Genomic DNA, 19,030 nt, shown 5'->3' on the forward strand with positions numbered 1-19,030 from the left:
AAACTAGGGTAATCCAGCAGATGCATAGATTTTAAAAGCATTAATGAGCATATGGCCAGCTGTAAGAAATGTACAACTACGGGCAGGAGCATATATTTTGATTTTCCCTTGCTTGATTTCTTGATAGTTCATTAGTACAACTAGGAGCTATCTTTAACTTTCTCCATTATTTTAGAGATTCCTTCTTTCGTAGTTCATCATAATAAAATGATAAGTTAGCAACTTGTATCATTTAATGATTCTATAACAAATCAAGTGATGCAAAAATGTTACGAAGCACAAGATATATTTATGCAGTTATATAGAAATGAGTGATTCTATAGATGATTCCCTGTGTCTCAACCAAAACCGACAATGGCATGCATTTAATACACATTTTCAAATTAGGAAATTATGACAAAACTATGTCTGGACACTGAAATAGTGAAATGATAAAGTAAAACTGAAGTTTCTTTCTTCTGGACAAGGAACAATATTTCTCTCTTCTTCACCTGCACAACCTGCTTCAAACTTCTAAAAAAATAAAATAAAAATCAGAAGCATTTCCTGTGAACAATAGATGGCCCAGACTCGTCGTACTCCGCCTTCGCAATCCACATCTGCAATCATATCCAAAATTACAGTCAAGTAAGCAATCACTTATCTAACCTATCCCGTTAAAGAAAGTCCACCAAAATCACGATTTGTGTTACTATTCTCATTTTATTTGTGCTTGGCAGAGCAGGTGGAGTATGGGTTCGTTTCACCTCTTTTTCTCATTGGTGGCAAACCCCTATCATGCCCCTTACTAGCCATTTAATTCCCAACCATAAATTCTTAGTTGGTTCTGTTTGCCAATGTCAAACAAAGAGTTGGGACAAGTATGAAAAAAGAAAAGCAGCAAATACCTGCTGGAAAGTACTTAGGGATGCCAAGATGGATCCACCAATCCAGACACTGTATTTCCTCTCGGGAGGAGCCACGACCTTTATCTTCATGCTGCTTGGAGCTAGAGCGGTTATCTCCTTGCTCATCCTGTCAGCAATCCCGGGGAACATAGTGGACCCACCACTGAGGACAATGTTGCCATACAAATCTTTCCTGATATCAACATCACACTTCATGATGGAGTTGTACGTGGTCTCATGAATACCAGCAGCTTCCATACCAATCATTGATGGCTGGAAAAGGACTTCTGGGCATCGGAAACGCTCAGCTCCAATGGTGATCACCTGTCCATCGGGAAGCTCATAGCTCTTCTCCACAGATGAGCTTGTCTTGGCCGTTTCCATCTCCTGCTCATAATCCAGAGCAATGTAAGCAAGCTTTTCCTTCATATCCCTCACAATTTCACGCTCAGCCGTGGTGGTGAATGAGTAACCTCGTTCAGTAAGGATTTTCATCAAAGCATCTGTAAGATCACGTCCAGCCAAGTCAAGACGCAGGATGGCATGAGGGAGTGCATAACCTTCGTAGATGGGAACTGTGTGGCTGACTCCATCACCAGAATCAAGAACAATACCTACACAGTAACAACATAGTTGGTATAACTTCAGTAAGGGTACACTAGAAATATACAAAAAAGACCTGTGCAGAATGTGCTTTTGTTAGCATAAACAACAAGAATCACCATCATTATACCATATTCCTCTTAGAAACCCAGAGAATGTAGAGATGCTTACCAGTTGTTCGACCACTGGCATAAAGGGAGAGAACAGCCTGGATAGCAACATACATAGCAGGAGCATTGAAAGTCTCAAACATAATCTGAGTCATCTTCTCTCGATTAGCTTTAGGGTTCAGGGGTGCTTCAGTAAGCAGAACAGGATGCTCTTCGGGAGCTACACGAAGCTCATTATAGAAGGTATGATGCCAAATCTTCTCCATATCATCCCAGTTGCTCACAATCCCGTGTTCGATTGGATATTTTAGAGTTAAAATACCACGCTTGGACTGAGCCTCATCTCCTACGTAAGCATCTTTCTGACCCATACCAACCATCACACCAGTGTGACGAGGACGTCCTACAATGCTAGGGAACACGGCCCTAGGGGCATCATCTCCAGCGAAACCAGCCTAAAATGGGAAATTTAAATCAGGAAAAAAAACACACAAAAGATTGTAAAAGACACAGGAGAAGTCATCATCAGGAGTGTGTAAATGGTTAATTAAGAAGAATCGTCAAATTTGAGAGCTTCCCATCAATTACCTTAACCATTCCTGTCCCATTGTCACAAACAAGGGGCTGAATATCATCAACGTCAGCCATGATGCACTACCTGCTGGAGAGAGAAAACCAAGCTTCAGATTGCAACTATAATACACAGACACAAAAGAAAGTGCATTCAATCCCACCAGCTTCATTTTCTGAAATAAAACAAGTTCTTTCGTGGTTCATAGATAGCTAACACCAAATATCTTTCAGAGGTAAACAGTCAGCCCTGGCAATTGGTTAAACAAATACACAATACAACCCACTTTACTCAAAGTGCTTGCAATGTACAGTAAAAAGACAATAGCAGGTCTATTTCGAGGTTTGAGTGTTTAATATCATGTCAAGAGGACTGAAAACAAATATCAAAGATACTAAGTTAGGTTCTTGACAAAATGGTATCATGATGTCAGTGAAAAGAAAAATCCATTACATTCATAATTACACAGAAGATTAATGAGTTAAAATATGAAATGCTAATACGTTACTGTGCGCTGAATCTTTTAATATCTTAAAAAGGTCCTTGCAGATTCCAATCATAATCTTCAAAGTAGAACTAGTAGCCTAAACAAAAAAAACCTTTCCTTCCCATTCCCACAAACTCAGTAACTAGTGAGATGAATTTCGCCACATTATAATCTCTATCTAGTATAACAACCCTTGAACTAAAATGTTGAAACTGGTCCAAGATCCTGGTTTAAAATCCCGACATCGAAATCCATATGCAAGAGTTTCAGACCAATTGTGTTTGCGAAATTCAATTTGCCTCATACATCTAATGCTTTCGACAAAATATATTCCTATATCAAAACTGAGAAATACAAATCTAGGAACATCAAAATTCCGCCAAAAATAAAGAGAAGAAACAACAAACCCACGAAACTGAGGTTTAGGATATAGATGCTTCACACATATAAAGCAGATCAATGGATAACAAAATTCAGATCTGATTAATCGATCACCAAATGCAATTATAAAAGAAGAAATGTAGATCAAATATGATTCTTAAATTCAAAACCGATTACCTTATACCCTCCTTAGGATCAGAATTCAAAAATCCTTTCTTCTGGATATCTATCTCCTCGATTAAATGGTTCCTTCCGTCTATCTCCTCGATTAAATGGTTCCTTCCGTCAATTTTTCTTGTTGACGAAAAGACAGATTATTGTTTTTTAGATGGAAAAGTTTCAACCAAATATTAAAATTTTAGTTAAGGTTACCAAAAACAAATCAAATCTCAAACTTAAAAAACTAACTACAAAAATCCAAAGATCCAAACTACAAACTCGGTCCTCAAGGAAATAAATATTTTTAAAGAAAATATCTTGATTGCCCCTCAAAACAAACCGTTTCCAAATAAGTACAAGGCCTATTCCAATGCACATGTCAAATAACATAGTTTGTCATTTTTGCACCAAGTGGGTACGGTAAAGCGGCAAACGTGACAAAATCTCTAGCGAGCGATAGGGACTCCATCGTTCGATGGTCTGAACAACGCTAGTGCTAGTCTTTGTAAACTCGTCCTTTTGATTAACGCTCAGCAGTTTCTCATCCAACAACCAGAAATTCCCTCCTAAAAATACTCAATTTCAAATTCATTTCAACTCACGCCAATTTTTTTATATTTCTCTAGAATTTTTCAATCTCTCACTATTATTCTAATCTAAAACAAAATAAACTAATTTCTCTAGAACTTCTCAGTTTCTTGTAATATGGATTCTTAAGGAAAAAGGTAAAAGTAATAAACGTAATAGAGCCTAGGAGTCAAAATTCAAAGTCTCATAAGATGAATGTGTTAGAGCATTGCTCGGTCGAACTCGCATGCGTTGCTATCTCAAGCATGTTTGTCAATGTTAGTGATCAAAACTATAAGTCTTGATTTCTAGTCTATTATAGCTAAGTCTCGGACTAGGATAGAAAGTGTAGTTGAGCTCAAGGACTTCATGGCGATTCATTATACAAGAAGAAGAACTACTCAAGGAACTGGTGGAACTTCTCGACAAAAAGGCATGTGAAGACTTGAACTTATCTGTCACTCAAAAGTCCATCTACTCTATCTCCTACTCCTTGAGACAAGAAGTTGTATGCTATATATATAGACTTGGATTATACACATTTGGTATTTCGAGCCGAGTATACCTCGCCTATCTATATCTCGAAATATGTGCTGGTAAGCTTTTCGCTTCGATCAAGTTTATCTTTACCATGTGACGAAAGTCAAAATATGTTTCAATCATCTTGAAAATTGCTTTGACGAGAAATGGTGTAACAACTATATAACGTCCTCTAAGAATGTTTCAATGATTGAAATGAGAGTTTAGATTACATAACCAATGGTGGACATAAGCATTGTTGTGGAAACACATTTATGTATAAGTCATATTCCTTGAACCAAAGTTTGCGAACTTTGTTGATCAAGAGAACCGGAAGAATGGCGTAAGCCAAGTCCGTGAACCCAGTCCCCGAACTGCCAAAGTTCTCAAACCCGAGAATTTCAGCTGGAGTTGACAAACTACTTGTGTGAAGATAAGTTCGCGAACTCAGTCCGCGAACCAAGTCCGCGAACCGGCGAAGTTGTCAAACCCGAGAATTTCTACTGGAGTTTGTAAACTCTGCCTGGTAACTTAAGTCCGCGAACCTAGTCCGTGAACTTGAGAAAGTTATATATCTGAAGATGATTTCTGAACTTAAACTTAAAAATACTAAGGAATGCAGTTTGCAAACCGTGGCTATAAAAGTTCATGAACCGATTCAAGTAAATCAAATCATCTTTGCTTCAATTGTGTCTTATATAGTACATGAGATTTCCTTGCAATTGAACAACCCTCTAATAGTTCATTTGAAGTCATTTGAACTAGTTGTGGTGCAGAAGAACATGGTTGATATGAAATGCTTATATGACTAACCTTTTGGTTAACTATTGTTGAACCAACAAGTGCATATGTTTGGGTATGGTTAACAACCCTAGAAGCGTGCATTGTCAAGTGTGTATAACAAGTTAAGTTTTCGATCTAACGGTTGAGAAATATTTTCTTGAATATAAATCAGATTTTCATCTAACGATGAATATTGAATGCTTTGTTACTAAGCTAACATTGATTGCAAACCCTGATTTGAAAGACAATATAAAGGAGACATCTAGTATTGTGCAAAACTAATCCCCACACCTTACGTGTGATACTAGTTTGCGTGCTAGAGTCGATTCTCCTTTAACCTTTGGTTTTCTTCTTCTAAAACCAGGTTAACGACTTAAAGACTTCATTGGGATTGTGAAGCCAGGCCGATACTATTTTTATCGTAGTTGTGTGATCTGATCTTGCATCTTCTATCGTACGAGTACAATCAGATTGATTGGCTTGAGATTGATATCTCCGATAGGCAAGATATAAAAAGTAATCACAAACATCTTCGTCTCATTGTTTGTGATTCCGCAACATCTTGTTTAGCTACCATACAATTAAGATTGTTGTGAGGTGATTGATAACTCTAGGTTGTTTTTCGGGAATATAAGACCGGATTATCAATTGGTTCATGTTCACCTTGATTATTATCAAAAGACGGAACAAAATCTTTAGGGTTTATCTGTGGGAGACAGATTGATCCTTTGATAGACTTGTCTATGGGAGAAGAATTTGTTTATTGTCAAACCCTGCGATTTTGGGTCGTAGCAACTATTAGTTGTGGGTGAGATCAACTAAGGGAATCAAGTGCGCAGTATCCTGCTGGGATCAGAGGCATAGGAGCATAACTGTACCTTGGATCATTGGGATATTGATTGGGGTTCAACTACAGTCCATTCCGAAGTTATCTTGGAGTAGGCTAGTGTCTGTAGCGGCTTAATACAGTGTGTGTTCAATCTGGACTAGGTCCCGGAATTTTTCTGCATTTGCGGTTTCCTCGTTAACAAAATTTCTGGTGTCTGTGTTATTTCTATTTCCGCATTATATTGTTTATCATTATAATTGAAATAATACAGCTTGTGCGTTGTAGATCATCAATTATAATATCCAACCTTTAGTTGTTGATTTAAATTGATTGATCCTTGGATATTAGTCTTTGGTACCATCCAAGTTATTCCTTGTGTTTGATTAAAGACTCCTTGATTTCTATTAGCTCGAGTAAATCAAAACAAGAGAGAGATATTAACTCCTTGAGATACTTTTACCTAGATTGATTCTGACTGTCCAGTTGATTCTCTAGAAAGTATTTCGGAGTTAGTCCATACAGATTGCTAAGCGAAATATTGGGTGTTGTTGTTCGACCCCCGCTTTTCGAATTGGTATCAGAGCATGCAAACACGTTTAAGACCTTACAAGTCTGTGCTTGTAGCGATCTGACTCTATGGACAAGAGTACTATCTCTGATAAACGCGTCACCTGAAATAGAAAATATGTCATGTCTATTTTTATTAAAGAGAAAGATTCTTCAATCTCAAATATAGACGAACCTTGTGTTCAAACAAGACAGACATGCTACGGCATGTGTTACTCCGATTACCCTTCAAAAGAGCCTATCCCTCTAAATGAACGGGAAATAACTAAAGAATGTGAACTGATGTTAAATTATGTTAAAGTTCAAGCCGATCGATTGAAAAAACATGTCAAAATTCTTCTTGGGGAAATAAGAGACTACAATTCCAAAAACTCTGAAGCTTTGCCTTTATCTCTTCTTAAGGCGAGTCTTGAAAGGGATATCTTAGAAATTAAACATCGCTTGAACAAGCTCTCAATTCAAGGATGTTTCAGAAAGTTCTCTAGACCATCTTCATCAACTATTGTGACTGAGAAAGATCCAGAAGAAAAAAACAGTGTCCTTTTCTTGCGGAAAAGATGAGCCTATACCCTCTTGTCAAAAATGGTGCACATAACATGAAAGGAGGAAATCTCCACGGATTGTTAAGACAGTGTTTTCTAACGTTCAGGAGGTATGTCCGTTTTGTGATTCAAAAGGACCGGTCAGAAAAATGAGAGACTCTAGGAAAGTCAGTTCTATGAGTTCCTTAAATGTTCCGACTCAGAACAAATATCCTAACAATCTGAGAGAAGATCATATTCCTTCTATCGTAAAAAGGGGAGCTAATAATACATTTGATGAGAACAATGTATCAGGAAGAAGCCGAGGTCCTTCGGATAAGAATCAATTCTCTGAGTCATATTATTGTAAGGATGAATTGTATGATTATCTTTCTCATCATAATGGTCCTCCTCCAACATTTCGTAAGGAAAAGGATAACCAAAAACAATTTTCATTTAATGAGCTAATAGCTCATACTTGTGTTAAGTAATCACAAGGTTGAAATCTTACTCACAAAAATCCTAGTTGAGTGAGAAATGTTTAGGTATACTCTTTGCCAAAGTGACACTGATTATCTAGCTAATTTCTTATCGTTCTTAGATGGATTATCAGGTAACACTTTTACATGAGTATTTTTTTGATTCCTTCTTGTTTCTTGCTACAACTATGCTCAAAAGTGCTTTTTTGTGCTATAGAGTTTTTCAAAACTTGTTTTTGTAGCAAAAGTTTTGTTTGTGGGCCTTTCTTTTCTGGGTAATGTTGCACTTGAACGGGTATCCATGTTCTGGAACGAGTCAACTGTTTAAACCCTAAAATCCCTTCCTCAAGAAACCCTTATATACTTACCTATTGAGTTGCAAAAGTCACGTACGCATACTCTAGGTTGGTTTATGGGTTGTCAAGAATGTCTTCTTATTCATCTTGCTATGGGGGTTTTGCAAGAGGATTCCTTGACAAAGGTGTTATTGAGTCCAAGAAGTAAAGAACCCTTGTAGATGAAGATCATCCTAATGCTTCATGTTATTTTTGACTGTATTCATGAGGATGCTGAAAAGGATGATATGATTTCTGCTGAAGTTGTTCATGACTTTCTTAAGTACTTTGGGGAAGCAAAACAAGAGCTCATTGCTACTATTAAAAGTGTTGATGCGCTGAAAACTGAGTTGGAAAAGGTTACCTTTGACCTTGGTCTCATAAAATCTCACATCAATGATTTTCGTAAAGAGAATCACCTCTCCGATGATGTAATGGATGCTAATAATCACAAGCTCAAAGACCAGTTGTCTCATGAGGTTTATGAACCGTCCATATGATTTAGTTCGTGTTCAGAATAGCACCGGAGTCTGTTTTCCTTTAGCTTGTTTTATTTGTTTCCTAGTATGTCTTCTTTTTGGTTTAGTTGGAATAATAACTAGTACTTTGAACATCAATTATTGTGACTACACATAGCTATTATTTTTATCTTCTTGTTCTTTTTTAGGTTTATATTAAATTCTAAAAATATTTGGAGGATGATGGTTTTGCAGTATTAATCTTTATGATTTGATATATTGCAATTTGTTATGGGATTGGCGTTTACGTCCATGAATTATATTTGTCCCATACTTTGTCAAAATTAAAGTCGTTCGTGTTCGGTATTCACGTACTGGTAAAAGAGTCAATGGACTTTTAGCAAATACAAAAGTTCAGCCTATATTGTCAATTATTTGATGGAAGATAGGTTAAAATCTTTTGTTTTCAAGGATTATATCTATTATTGTCGTTATGAAAATAGTGATTGAAGATAGAATGAGTCTTGTGTATTCCGCAATATTGATCATCCCTGATCCATATTACTGTAAGGCTCCGAAATGTATCTTATGTTGAGCATTATACAACCAATTTGATTTCTTAGCTTAGTTGTTGTTCCGTGAGATATGTTATGTCGAGCATATTGAACTAAATTAATCATCTTATTTGGTTATTTAGTTATTGCTCCGTAAGTATTCTTATGTCGAGCAAAAAAATTGACAATTAAATTGATTACGTTTGTAATTAGTTTGGTTGTGTATTCCAATTAGATTAATTATGGGTTCTCTTGTAATTAATCTAGTTGAGTATTTTCGTAACTCCATAAGGTTTTCTTGTGTAGAGTATATGAAGGGTTAAGCTAACCATTCTCTTATGGTTAACTTAGTCGTAGCTCCTTAAGTTATCTTATGTTGAGCAATATCAATTGAATTGATCACTTTTTGTGTTTAATTTGGTTGCGTATTCCAATTAAATTAATCATGGGTTTACTTGTGATTAATTTGATTGAGTTTTTGGATATAGAAAATCATTCTCATGGTTTTTGGTGTCTAGTAAAATCCTTCTTTTCTTTTGAAATTAAGGTCGCTCTTGTTGTTCTTTCGGGAATGACATCAAATGGGGGAGAGTTCTTTTGAACTTGTGCTTGATGGTCATATATTGAGGGGTGTGCGGCTGTGGAATTTTAGAGGGGTTATATTGTATCTTTAAACTCCTTGATGAATGCATTTATCTTAGGCTTTATGATTGCATCTAAATTAGTTGGTATGTATTTTTTTTTTAGTCATGAAATGTCTCTTTCGGAAATTTCATTATGATCCCGTTCTTGTACCTTTGCCAATTTTATTGAAAAAAGAGGGAGAATTAATATGTAGTTCACACTATAAATACATATGGTTTTCGAATCATTGTATAAGGGGGAGTGGTTTCCATGTGAGATGGAGTATTGACTAAGGGGGAGTAATACATATCACCATAGTATTATTGTTGAAGTTGTGATACAATTGGACTTTCACACTGTGTAATAATACTATGACACTGTATAACAATGATCGAGACTGATGCTTTCTCATTGTTATAGCTACGGATCTTCAACTACAGTGATGCTAAACTTAGAACCTTTGGGATCATTGGATTACTTGGAAGTGACGAAGATTTCGAGGAATGTTGAAGATTAGACACGTGGAATAGGAGCTACTAAAGTTTCTTTATCTTTTTTGGTATTCCATATGTATTGATAGTTTTGTCACTAAAATTGACAAAGGGGGAGATTTTTAGAGCATTGCTCAGTCGAACTCGCATGATTTGCTATCTCAAGCATGTTTGTCAATGTTAGTGATCAAAACTATAAGTCTTGATTTATAGTCTATTATAGTCAAGTCTCGGACTAGGATAGAATGTGTAGTTGAGATCAAGGACTTCATGGCGATTCATTATACAAGAAGAAGAACTACTCAAGTAACCGGTGGAACTTCTCGACAAAAAGGTATGTGAAGACTTGAACTTATCTGTCACTCAAAAGTCCATCTACTCTATGTCCTACTCCTTGAGACAAGAAGTTGTATGTTATATATATAGACTTGGATTATACAAATTTGGTATTTTGAGCCGAGTATACCTCGCCTATCTATATCTCGAAATATGTGTTGGTAAGCTTTTCGCTTCGATCAAGTTTATCTTTACCATATGACGAAAGTCAAAATATGTTTCAATCATCTTGAAAATTGCTTTGACGAGAAATGGTGTAACAACTATATAACGTCCTCTAAGAATGTTTCAATGATTGAAATGAGAGTTTAGATTACATAACCAATGGTGGACATAAGCATTGTTGTGGAAACACATTTATGTATAAGTCCTATTCCTTGAACCAAAGTTTGCGAACTCTGTTGATCAAGAGAACCGGAAGAATGGCGTGAGCCAAGTCCGCGAACTGCCGAAGTTCTCAAACCCGAGAATTTCAGCTGGAGTTGACAAACTACTTGCGTGAAGCTAAGTTCGCGAACTCAGACCGCGAATCGACGAAGTTCTCAAACCCGAGAATTTCTGTTGGAGTTTGTAAACTCTTCCCGGTAACTTAAGTCTGCGAACCTAGTCTGCGAACTTGAGAAGGTTATATATCTGAAGATGATTTCTGAACTTAAACTTAAAAAGACTAAGGAATACAGTTTGCAAACCGTGGATATAAAAGTTCATGAATCGATTCAAGTGAATCAAATCATCTTTGCTTCAACTGTGTCTTGTGTAGTACATGATATTTCCTTGCAATTGAACAACTCTCTAACTAGTTCATTTGAAGTCATTTGAACTAGTTGTGGTGAAGAAGAACATGGTTGATATGAAATGCTCACATGGATAACCTTTTGGTTAACTATTGTTGAACCAACAAGTGCATACGTTTAGGTACGGTTAACAAACCTAGAAGCGTGCATTGTCAAGTATGTATAACAAGCTAAGTTTTCGATCTAACGGTTGAGAAATATTAGCTTGAATCTCAATCAGGTTTTCATCTAACGGTGAATATTTAATGTTTTTTTACTAAGCTAACATTGATTGCAAACCCTGATTTGAAAGACTATATAAAGGAGACATCTAGTATTGTGCAAAACTAATCCCCACACCTTACGTGTGATACTAGTTTGCATGCTAGAGTCGATTCTCCTTTAACCTTTGGTTTTATTCTTCTAAAACCAGTTTAACGACTTAAAGACTTCATTGGGATTGTGATGCCAGGCCGATACTATTTTTATCGTAGTTGTGTGATCTGATCTTGCATCTTCTATCGTACGAGTACAATCAGATTTATTGGCTTGAGATTCATATCTCCGATAGGCAAGATATAAAAAGTAATCACAAACATCTTCGTCTCATTGTTTGTGATTCCAAAACATCTTGTTTCGCTACCATACGATTAAGATTGTTGTGAGGTGATTGATAACTCTAGGCCGTTCTTCGGGAATATAAGACCAGATTATCAATTGGTTTCTGTTCACCTTGATTATTATCAAAAGACGGAACAAAAACTTTAGGGTTTATTTGTGGGAGACAGATATATCCTTCGATAGACTTGTCTGTGGGAGACAGATTTATTTATTGTCAAAGCCTACGATTTTGGGTCATAGCAACTCTTAGTTGTGGGTGAGATCATTTAAGGGAATCAAATGCGCAGTATCCTGCTGGGATCAGAGGTGTAGGAACATAACTGTACCTTGGATCAGCAGGAGATTGATTGGGTTCAACAACAGTCCAGTCCGAAGTTAGCTTGGAGTACGCTAGTGTCTGTAGCGGCTTAATATAGTGTGTGTTCGATCTGGACTAGGTCCCGGGGTTTTTCTGCATTTGCGGTTTCCTCGTTAACAAAATTTCTGGTGTCTGTGTTATTTATATTTCCGCATTATATTGTTTATCATTATAATTGAAATAATACAGCTTGTGCGTTGGAGATCATCAATTAGATTATCCAACCTTTGGTTGTTGATTTAAATTGATTGATCCTTGGATATTGGTCTTTGGTACCATCAAAGTTATTCCTTGTGTTTGATTAAAGACTCGCTGATTTCTGTTAGCTCGAGTAAATCAAAACAAGAGAGAGATATTAACTCCTTGAGATACTTTTACCTAGATTGATTCTGACTGTCCAGTTGATTCTCTAGAAAGTATTTCGGAGTTAGTCCATACAAATTTCTAAGCGAAATATTGGGTGGTGTTGTTAGACCCCCGCTTTTTCAATTGGTATCAAAGCATCCAAACACGTTTAAGACCTTACAAGTTGTGTTTTTAGCGATCTTACTCTATGGACAAGAGTACTATCTCTGATAAACGCGTCACCAGAAATAGAAAATATGTCTTGTCTATTTCTATTAAAGAGAAAGATTCTTCAATCTCAAATATAGACGAACCTTGTGTTCAAACAAGACAGACAGGCTACGACATGTGTTATTCCGATTACCATTCAAAAGAGCCTATCCCTCTAAATGAACGGGAAACAACTAAAGAATGTGAATTGATGTTAAATTATGTTAAAGTTCAAGCTGATCGATTGAAACAACATGTCAAAATTCTTCTTGAGGAAATAAGAGACTACAATTCCAAAAACTCTGAAGCTTTGCCTTTATCTCTTCTTAAGGCGAGTCTTGAAAGGGATATCTTGGAAATTAAACATCGCTTGAACAAGCTCTCAATTCAAGGATGTTTCAGAAAGTTCTCTAGATCATCTTCATCAACTATTGTGACTGAGAAAGATCCAGAAGAAAAAACAGTGTCCTTTTCTTCCAGACAAGATGAGCCTATACCCTCTTGTAAAAAATGGTGCACATCACATAAAAGGAGGAAACCTCCACGGATTTTTAAGACAGTGTTTTCTAACGTTCAGGAGGTATGTCCGTTTTGCGATTCAAAAGGACCGGTCAGACAAATGAGAGACTCTAGAAAAGTCAGTTCTATGAGTTCCTTAAATGTTCTGACTCAGAACAAATATCCTAACAATCTGAGAGAAGATCATATTCCTTTTATCGTAAAAAGGGGACCTAATAATATATTTGATGAGAACAAGGTACGAGGAAGAAGCCGAGGTCCTTCAGGTAAGAATCAATTCTCTGAGTCATATTATTGTAAGGATGAATTGTATGATTATCTTTCTCATCATAATGGTCCTCCTCCAACATTTCGTAAGGAAAAGGATAACCAAAAACAATTTTCATTTAATGAGCTAATAGCTCATACTTGTGTTAAGTAATCACAAGGTTGAAATCTTACTCACAAAAATCCTAGATGAGTGAGAAATGTTTAGGTATGTTCTTTTCCAAAGTGACACTGATTATCTAGCTAATTTCTTATTGTTCTTAGATGGATTATCAGGTAACACTTTTACATGAGTATTTTTTTGATTCATTCTTGTTTCTTGCTACAACTATGCTCAAAAGTGCTTTTCTGTGCTATAGAGTTTTTCAAACCTTGTTTTTGTAGCGAAAGTTTTGTTTGTGGGCCTTTCTTTTCTGGGTAATGTTGCACTTGAACGGGTATCCATGTTCTGGAACGAGTCAACTGTTTAAACCCTAAAATCCCTTCCTCAGGAAACCCTTATATACTTACCTATTGAGTTGCAAAAGTCACGTACCCATACTCTAGGTTGGTTTCTGGGTTGTCAAGAATGCCTTCTTCTTCATCTTGCTATGGGGGTTTTCCAAGAGGATTCCTTGACAAAGGTGTTGTTGAGTCCAAGAAGAAAAGAACCCTTGTAGATGAAGATCATCCTAATGCTTCATGTTATTTTGCCTATATTCATGAGGATGCTGAAAAGGATGATATGATTTCTGCTGAAGTTGTTCATGACTTTCTTAAGTACTTTGGGGAAGCAAAACAAGAGCTCATTGCTACTATTAAAAGTGTTGATGCGCTGAAAACTGAGTTGTAAAAGGTTACCTTTGACCTTGGTCTCATAAAATCTCACATCAATGATTTTCGTAAAGAGAATCACCTCTCCGATGATGTAATGGATGCTAACAATCACAAGCTCAAAGACCAGTTGTCTCATGAGGTTTCTGAACCGTCCATATGATTTAGTTCGTGTTCAGAATAGCACTGGAGTCTGTTTTCCTTTAGCTTGTTTTATTTGTTGCCTAGTATGTCTTCTTTTTGGTTTAGTTGGAATAATAACTAGTGCTTTGAACAACAATTATTGTGACTACACATAGCTATTATTTTCATCTTCCTGTTCTTTTTTAGGTTTATTGGTATTAAATTCTAAAAATATTTGGAGGATGATGGTTTTGCAGTATTAATCTTTATGATTTGATATATTGCAATTTGTTATGGGATTGGCGTTTACGTCCATGAATTATATTTGTCCCATACTTTGTCAAAAGTAAAGTCGTTCGTGTTCGGTATTCACGTACTGGTAAAAGAGTCAATGGACTTTTAGCAAATACAAAAGTTCAGCCTATATTGTCAATTATTTGATGTAAGATAGGTTAAAATCTTTTGTTTTCAAGGATTATGTCTATTATTGTCGTTATGAAAATAGTGATTGAAGATAGAATGAGTCTTGTGTATTCCGCAATATTGATCATCCCTGATCCATATTACTGTAAGGCTCCGAAATGTATCTTATGTTGAGCATTATACAACCAAGTTGATTTCTTAGCTTAGTTGTTGTTCCGTGAGACATGTTATGTCGAGCATATTGAACTAAATTAATCATCTTGTTTGGTTATTTAGTTATTGCTCCGTAAGTATTCTTATGTCGAGCAAAACAAATGACAATTAAATTGATTACGTTTGTAATTAGTTTGGTTGTGTATTCCAATTAGATTAATTATGGGTTCTCTTGTAATTAATCTAGTTAAGTATTTTCGTAACTCCATAAGGTTTTCTTGTGTAGAGTATATGAACGGTTAAGCTAACCATTATCTTATGGTTAACTTAGTCGTAGCTCCTTAAGTTATCTTATGTTGAGCCCAATCAATTGAATTGATCACTTTTTGTGTTTAATTTGGTTGCGTATTCCGATTAAATTAATCATGGGTTTACTTGTGATTAATTTGATTGAGTTTTTGGATATAGAAAATCATTCTCATGGTTTTTGGTGTCTAATAAAATCCTTCTTTTCTTTTGAAATTAAGGTCGCTCTTGTTGTTCTTTAGGGAATGACATCAAATGAGGGAGAGTTCTTTTGAACTTGTGCTTGATGGTCATATATTGAGGGGTGTGCGGTTGTGGAATTTTAGAGGGTTTATCTTGTATCTTTAAACTCCTTGATGAATGCATTTAGCTTAGGCTTTATGATTTCATCTAAATTAGTTGGTATGTATTTTTTTTAGCCATGAAATGTCTCTTTCGGAAATTTCATTATGATCCCGTTCTTGTACCTTTGCCAATTTTATTGACAAAAAGGGGGAGAATTAATATGTAGTTCACACTACAAATACATATGGTTTTCGGATCATTGTGTAAGGGGGAGTGGTTTCCATGTGAGATGGAGTATTGATTAAGGGGGAGTGATACATATCACCATAGTATAGAAAGTGTCGTTGAGCTCAAGGACTTCATGGCGATTCATTATACAAGAAGAAGAACTACTCAAGGAACCGGTGGAACTTCTTGACAAAAAGGTATGTGAAGACTTGAACTTATTTGTCACTCAAAAGTCCATCTACTCTATCTCCTACTCCTTGAGACAAGAAGTTCTATGATATATTTATATAGACTTGGATTATACACATTTGGTAACACCATGGGAAATATCAACATGATAACACCAACATGATTGCATTTGTCGTAATTATATTATTTTCTTTACCCAAGATTGCATCGATGGTGCACAACAATATGATAACACCATGGGAAATATCAAGAACAGACCATGAACATCAATTATCATGATGCGACTGGGTTGGCACAACGCTTCATTATGATCAATAAGGAAGTTACCTCTTGCGTTGCTGCAATAATGCAAGCCAAGAGAGGTCGGGAGAGTGGTGTTGTGGATGTTACATGGAAAGACTGTATCGTACAAATTAGCAATGTAAGAAATCTAATTCGAAAGTTTTTATCATATTTTGAAAGTGTTGAACAAATATAATCCAAATGTGTTAGCAGCTAATCAACGAGTACCTAAAAGATCACCCTACAATTCTTCTGCCTCAACAACATTTTCACCAAGTGTATCAAATCCAACTTCTTCACCAGATACCACAAGAAACCCAAATGCCAATTTAGTTCTCCATGATGATGCTAATAAAAAAGTTCTAGGAAGAAACTGAGAAAGACTGGCTAATAAATTAGCTCAAGAAGGGGGAGTTCCTATGGTTATAACATGGAGGAGTTTATGGAACATTAGAAAACCGTCGAGAAGCAAAGAGAGGTTGGCCGGAAATACCAAAAACGGGAGACGGAAAATAACCGGCTTTCTCAAAATCTTTTTGTTAATGGCTATGATAAGCATAATATTCTTGGTACGGACACTTCAATTATGAACCCCTAACAAAAACATGTGGGGCAACAAGTCGATTTAATAACAATACAACTGATGATGAGGAGGAGGATGATGAATTCGATGCAGTAGTACCTTTAGATAATTGATGTATTGATTTTAATTTGAAATGTTGTTGCTTTTTAACGAATATTAAATTGAAACGAAAAGTTGCTTATTTTGGAATGTTGTTGCATTCTATTTAATAACTTTTACTTAATTGTAACACCACATTAACATCATTACATCGTATAAAAATCCCGTATGAATAATGAGAAACCGGTGTGGCTATGATGTGGTCGGGCCACATACTTGGAGTATGTGGCCCATCTTTATATATTGATATGTATTGTAAAGTAGAAAATAAAGTCTCATAATGATTTTATTACCAACTGTTTAACTTCCTAATTTTCTCAAAAAGTAATCTTTTTACGGGGAATTAGAGGGGGGCAGGTTTTTAAATTAAATTCTTATGTGTCCTGACCACATCTTAGGAGAAAGAATGAGAAACTCATTGAGGAAGTGAAAATGAGCTTTGTATTCAAAATTCTTTATTTTCCATCTTCGCCATTCATCTCGAAATCGCACAACAATTTCATCATCTCGAGATCGCACAAAAATTTCATCATATCGACTTACAATCCGAACTAAAACAATAAATTCTTTTACTTGTTTTCTTTAAAAAAAATTGACAGAACAGTTGTGCACGATCCCGATTGTGAGGGTTACCTATGTCATTGCAGAAGATATCATGAACTTTTCCCCAATAACTCTGACTGACTAAACCAGCTTGATACTGTTCTTTACTCCTTCTCGAATAGTGTATTACATAATTTTTGCAAAGAGATAAATCTTCGTCTAGAGTTAAGTTAGGATTAGGCATATTGATTGAGATTGGATAGTGAGAATATAATATTTTGTAGAAGTTCTGATTTTGAAATGGGATGAGTGGATAAATATATGTGATATATTGAAAGTCGTTGGCGATAAAGTTTTTATCACTTGATCAACTGAAAACCTCCAAGTGACAATTGAATAACTACAAGTAAATTAACAATTAAATGTTTAAACTAATACATTAAATAAAACTTACTATAATTATGTCTGACGTCTCTTCCATAATCTTCCCAGAGATTCACTCTCAGATCTTCTCTTAAGCTGTCATAAAGATTTTGATTTTGAATGTAATTAGTCATCTGCGCATAGTTTCTTGTAGACAATCCTTTTTCTAGTTGAATCTCAGGCCTCAAATCTTCATCTTAATAGTTAGTCTACTTCTTATCATGACGACTTTCCTGAATTACCAATTATATAGAATTATGAAAGTGGGTATAGTTTTGTGCATTTCACGAGGACTTAAACCACGATATGGGACACAAATGATAGTGAACTTCCTCTTCAAAATTCCAAAAGCCCGTTCCACATCCTTCCTCAACGCCATTTGGTGTTGGTTAAATTTCCGGTATGAGTGACCCAATTGTCGGCAGGGGCCCGACGGTAATATTGAACCAATGTTGACCATTTTGGATAAATCCCATCCGCAAGATAATAATGTGTATAAGACCTGCTTTTAAAAGCTACTTTGCACTAGCTTTTAAAAGCTGGAAATGAAGAAGCTATGGACCCACGTAATTTGATTTAATTGCTTCTCTATTATAACTTTATTATTTTATTATAACAACATATTTTATCCTAGAATATTGTACACTTGACATTATATTTCTAACTTCTATCTAGTTCCTCTATTCTTCATTTTTTTTCTTTTAAAATAATAAATAAAGATTGCAATATTAATATTTTTTCGAGGAAAAGTATAATCATAAAATTCTTTATTTCTTTTGAAATGATAAATAAAGATTGCAATAATAATATTTTTTTTCGAGGCAAACCATAATCATAAAATTCTTTATTAAATGATAAAAATAATTATAAAAAATAAACGAGTAGCTAGCTCAGCTAGTCAACCCATTTCCACAAAGATTTGGTGCGCTCCAGGAGGTCCCAGGTTCGAGTCTCCGATGGCGCAATATTGCAGAGTTTGACTTGGAAGGTAGAGTTAGCTTGCCCCCCCTTGCAACACAATTAGCCCCCCTATCCGCTTCGGCTCCCTTGTCCGGTTCCTCATGAGGCTCGCTGGTAGGCTAGCGCGGCAACCTGTTAAAGTAATGTAGTAGTATGCTGTTGGATCTTAGCTTGTTAGGTTTCAAACTAGTTTTTTTTATGAATAGTCTTTATCCGATAATAAAATATGTGTATGGTTAAAAATAAATAAAATAATAAAATAAATA

The 19,030-nt window shown here is 35.7% G+C and overlaps 1 protein-coding gene across 2 annotated transcripts; it reads right to left on the reverse strand.

Annotated features, from left to right (window-relative positions):
- Positions 1-269: 269 nt before the first annotated feature.
- Positions 270-3,482, reverse strand: LOC113287380 (actin-like). Of its 2 annotated transcripts, none has more exons than XM_026536114.1 (5): positions 3,217-3,482; positions 2,189-2,261; positions 1,662-2,055; positions 888-1,501; positions 270-599 (listed from the first exon to the last, which is right to left on the reverse strand). In XM_026536114.1, the coding sequence occupies exons 2-5, from the start codon at positions 2,246-2,248 to the stop codon at positions 534-536; spliced, it is 1,134 nt and encodes a 377-aa protein (XP_026391899.1). In that variant the 5' UTR covers positions 2,249-2,261; positions 3,217-3,482; the 3' UTR covers positions 270-533. The 2 variants fall into 2 exon arrangements, with proteins under 2 accessions (XP_026391899.1, XP_026391901.1); XM_026536116.1 differs by having other exon boundaries at positions 2,189-2,258; positions 3,217-3,462.
- Positions 3,483-19,030: the final 15,548 nt, after the last annotated feature.

This window comes from Papaver somniferum, chromosome 6 (assembly GCF_003573695.1).
Source record: "Papaver somniferum cultivar HN1 chromosome 6, ASM357369v1, whole genome shotgun sequence".
NCBI classification, from domain to species: domain Eukaryota; kingdom Viridiplantae; phylum Streptophyta; class Magnoliopsida; order Ranunculales; family Papaveraceae; genus Papaver; species Papaver somniferum.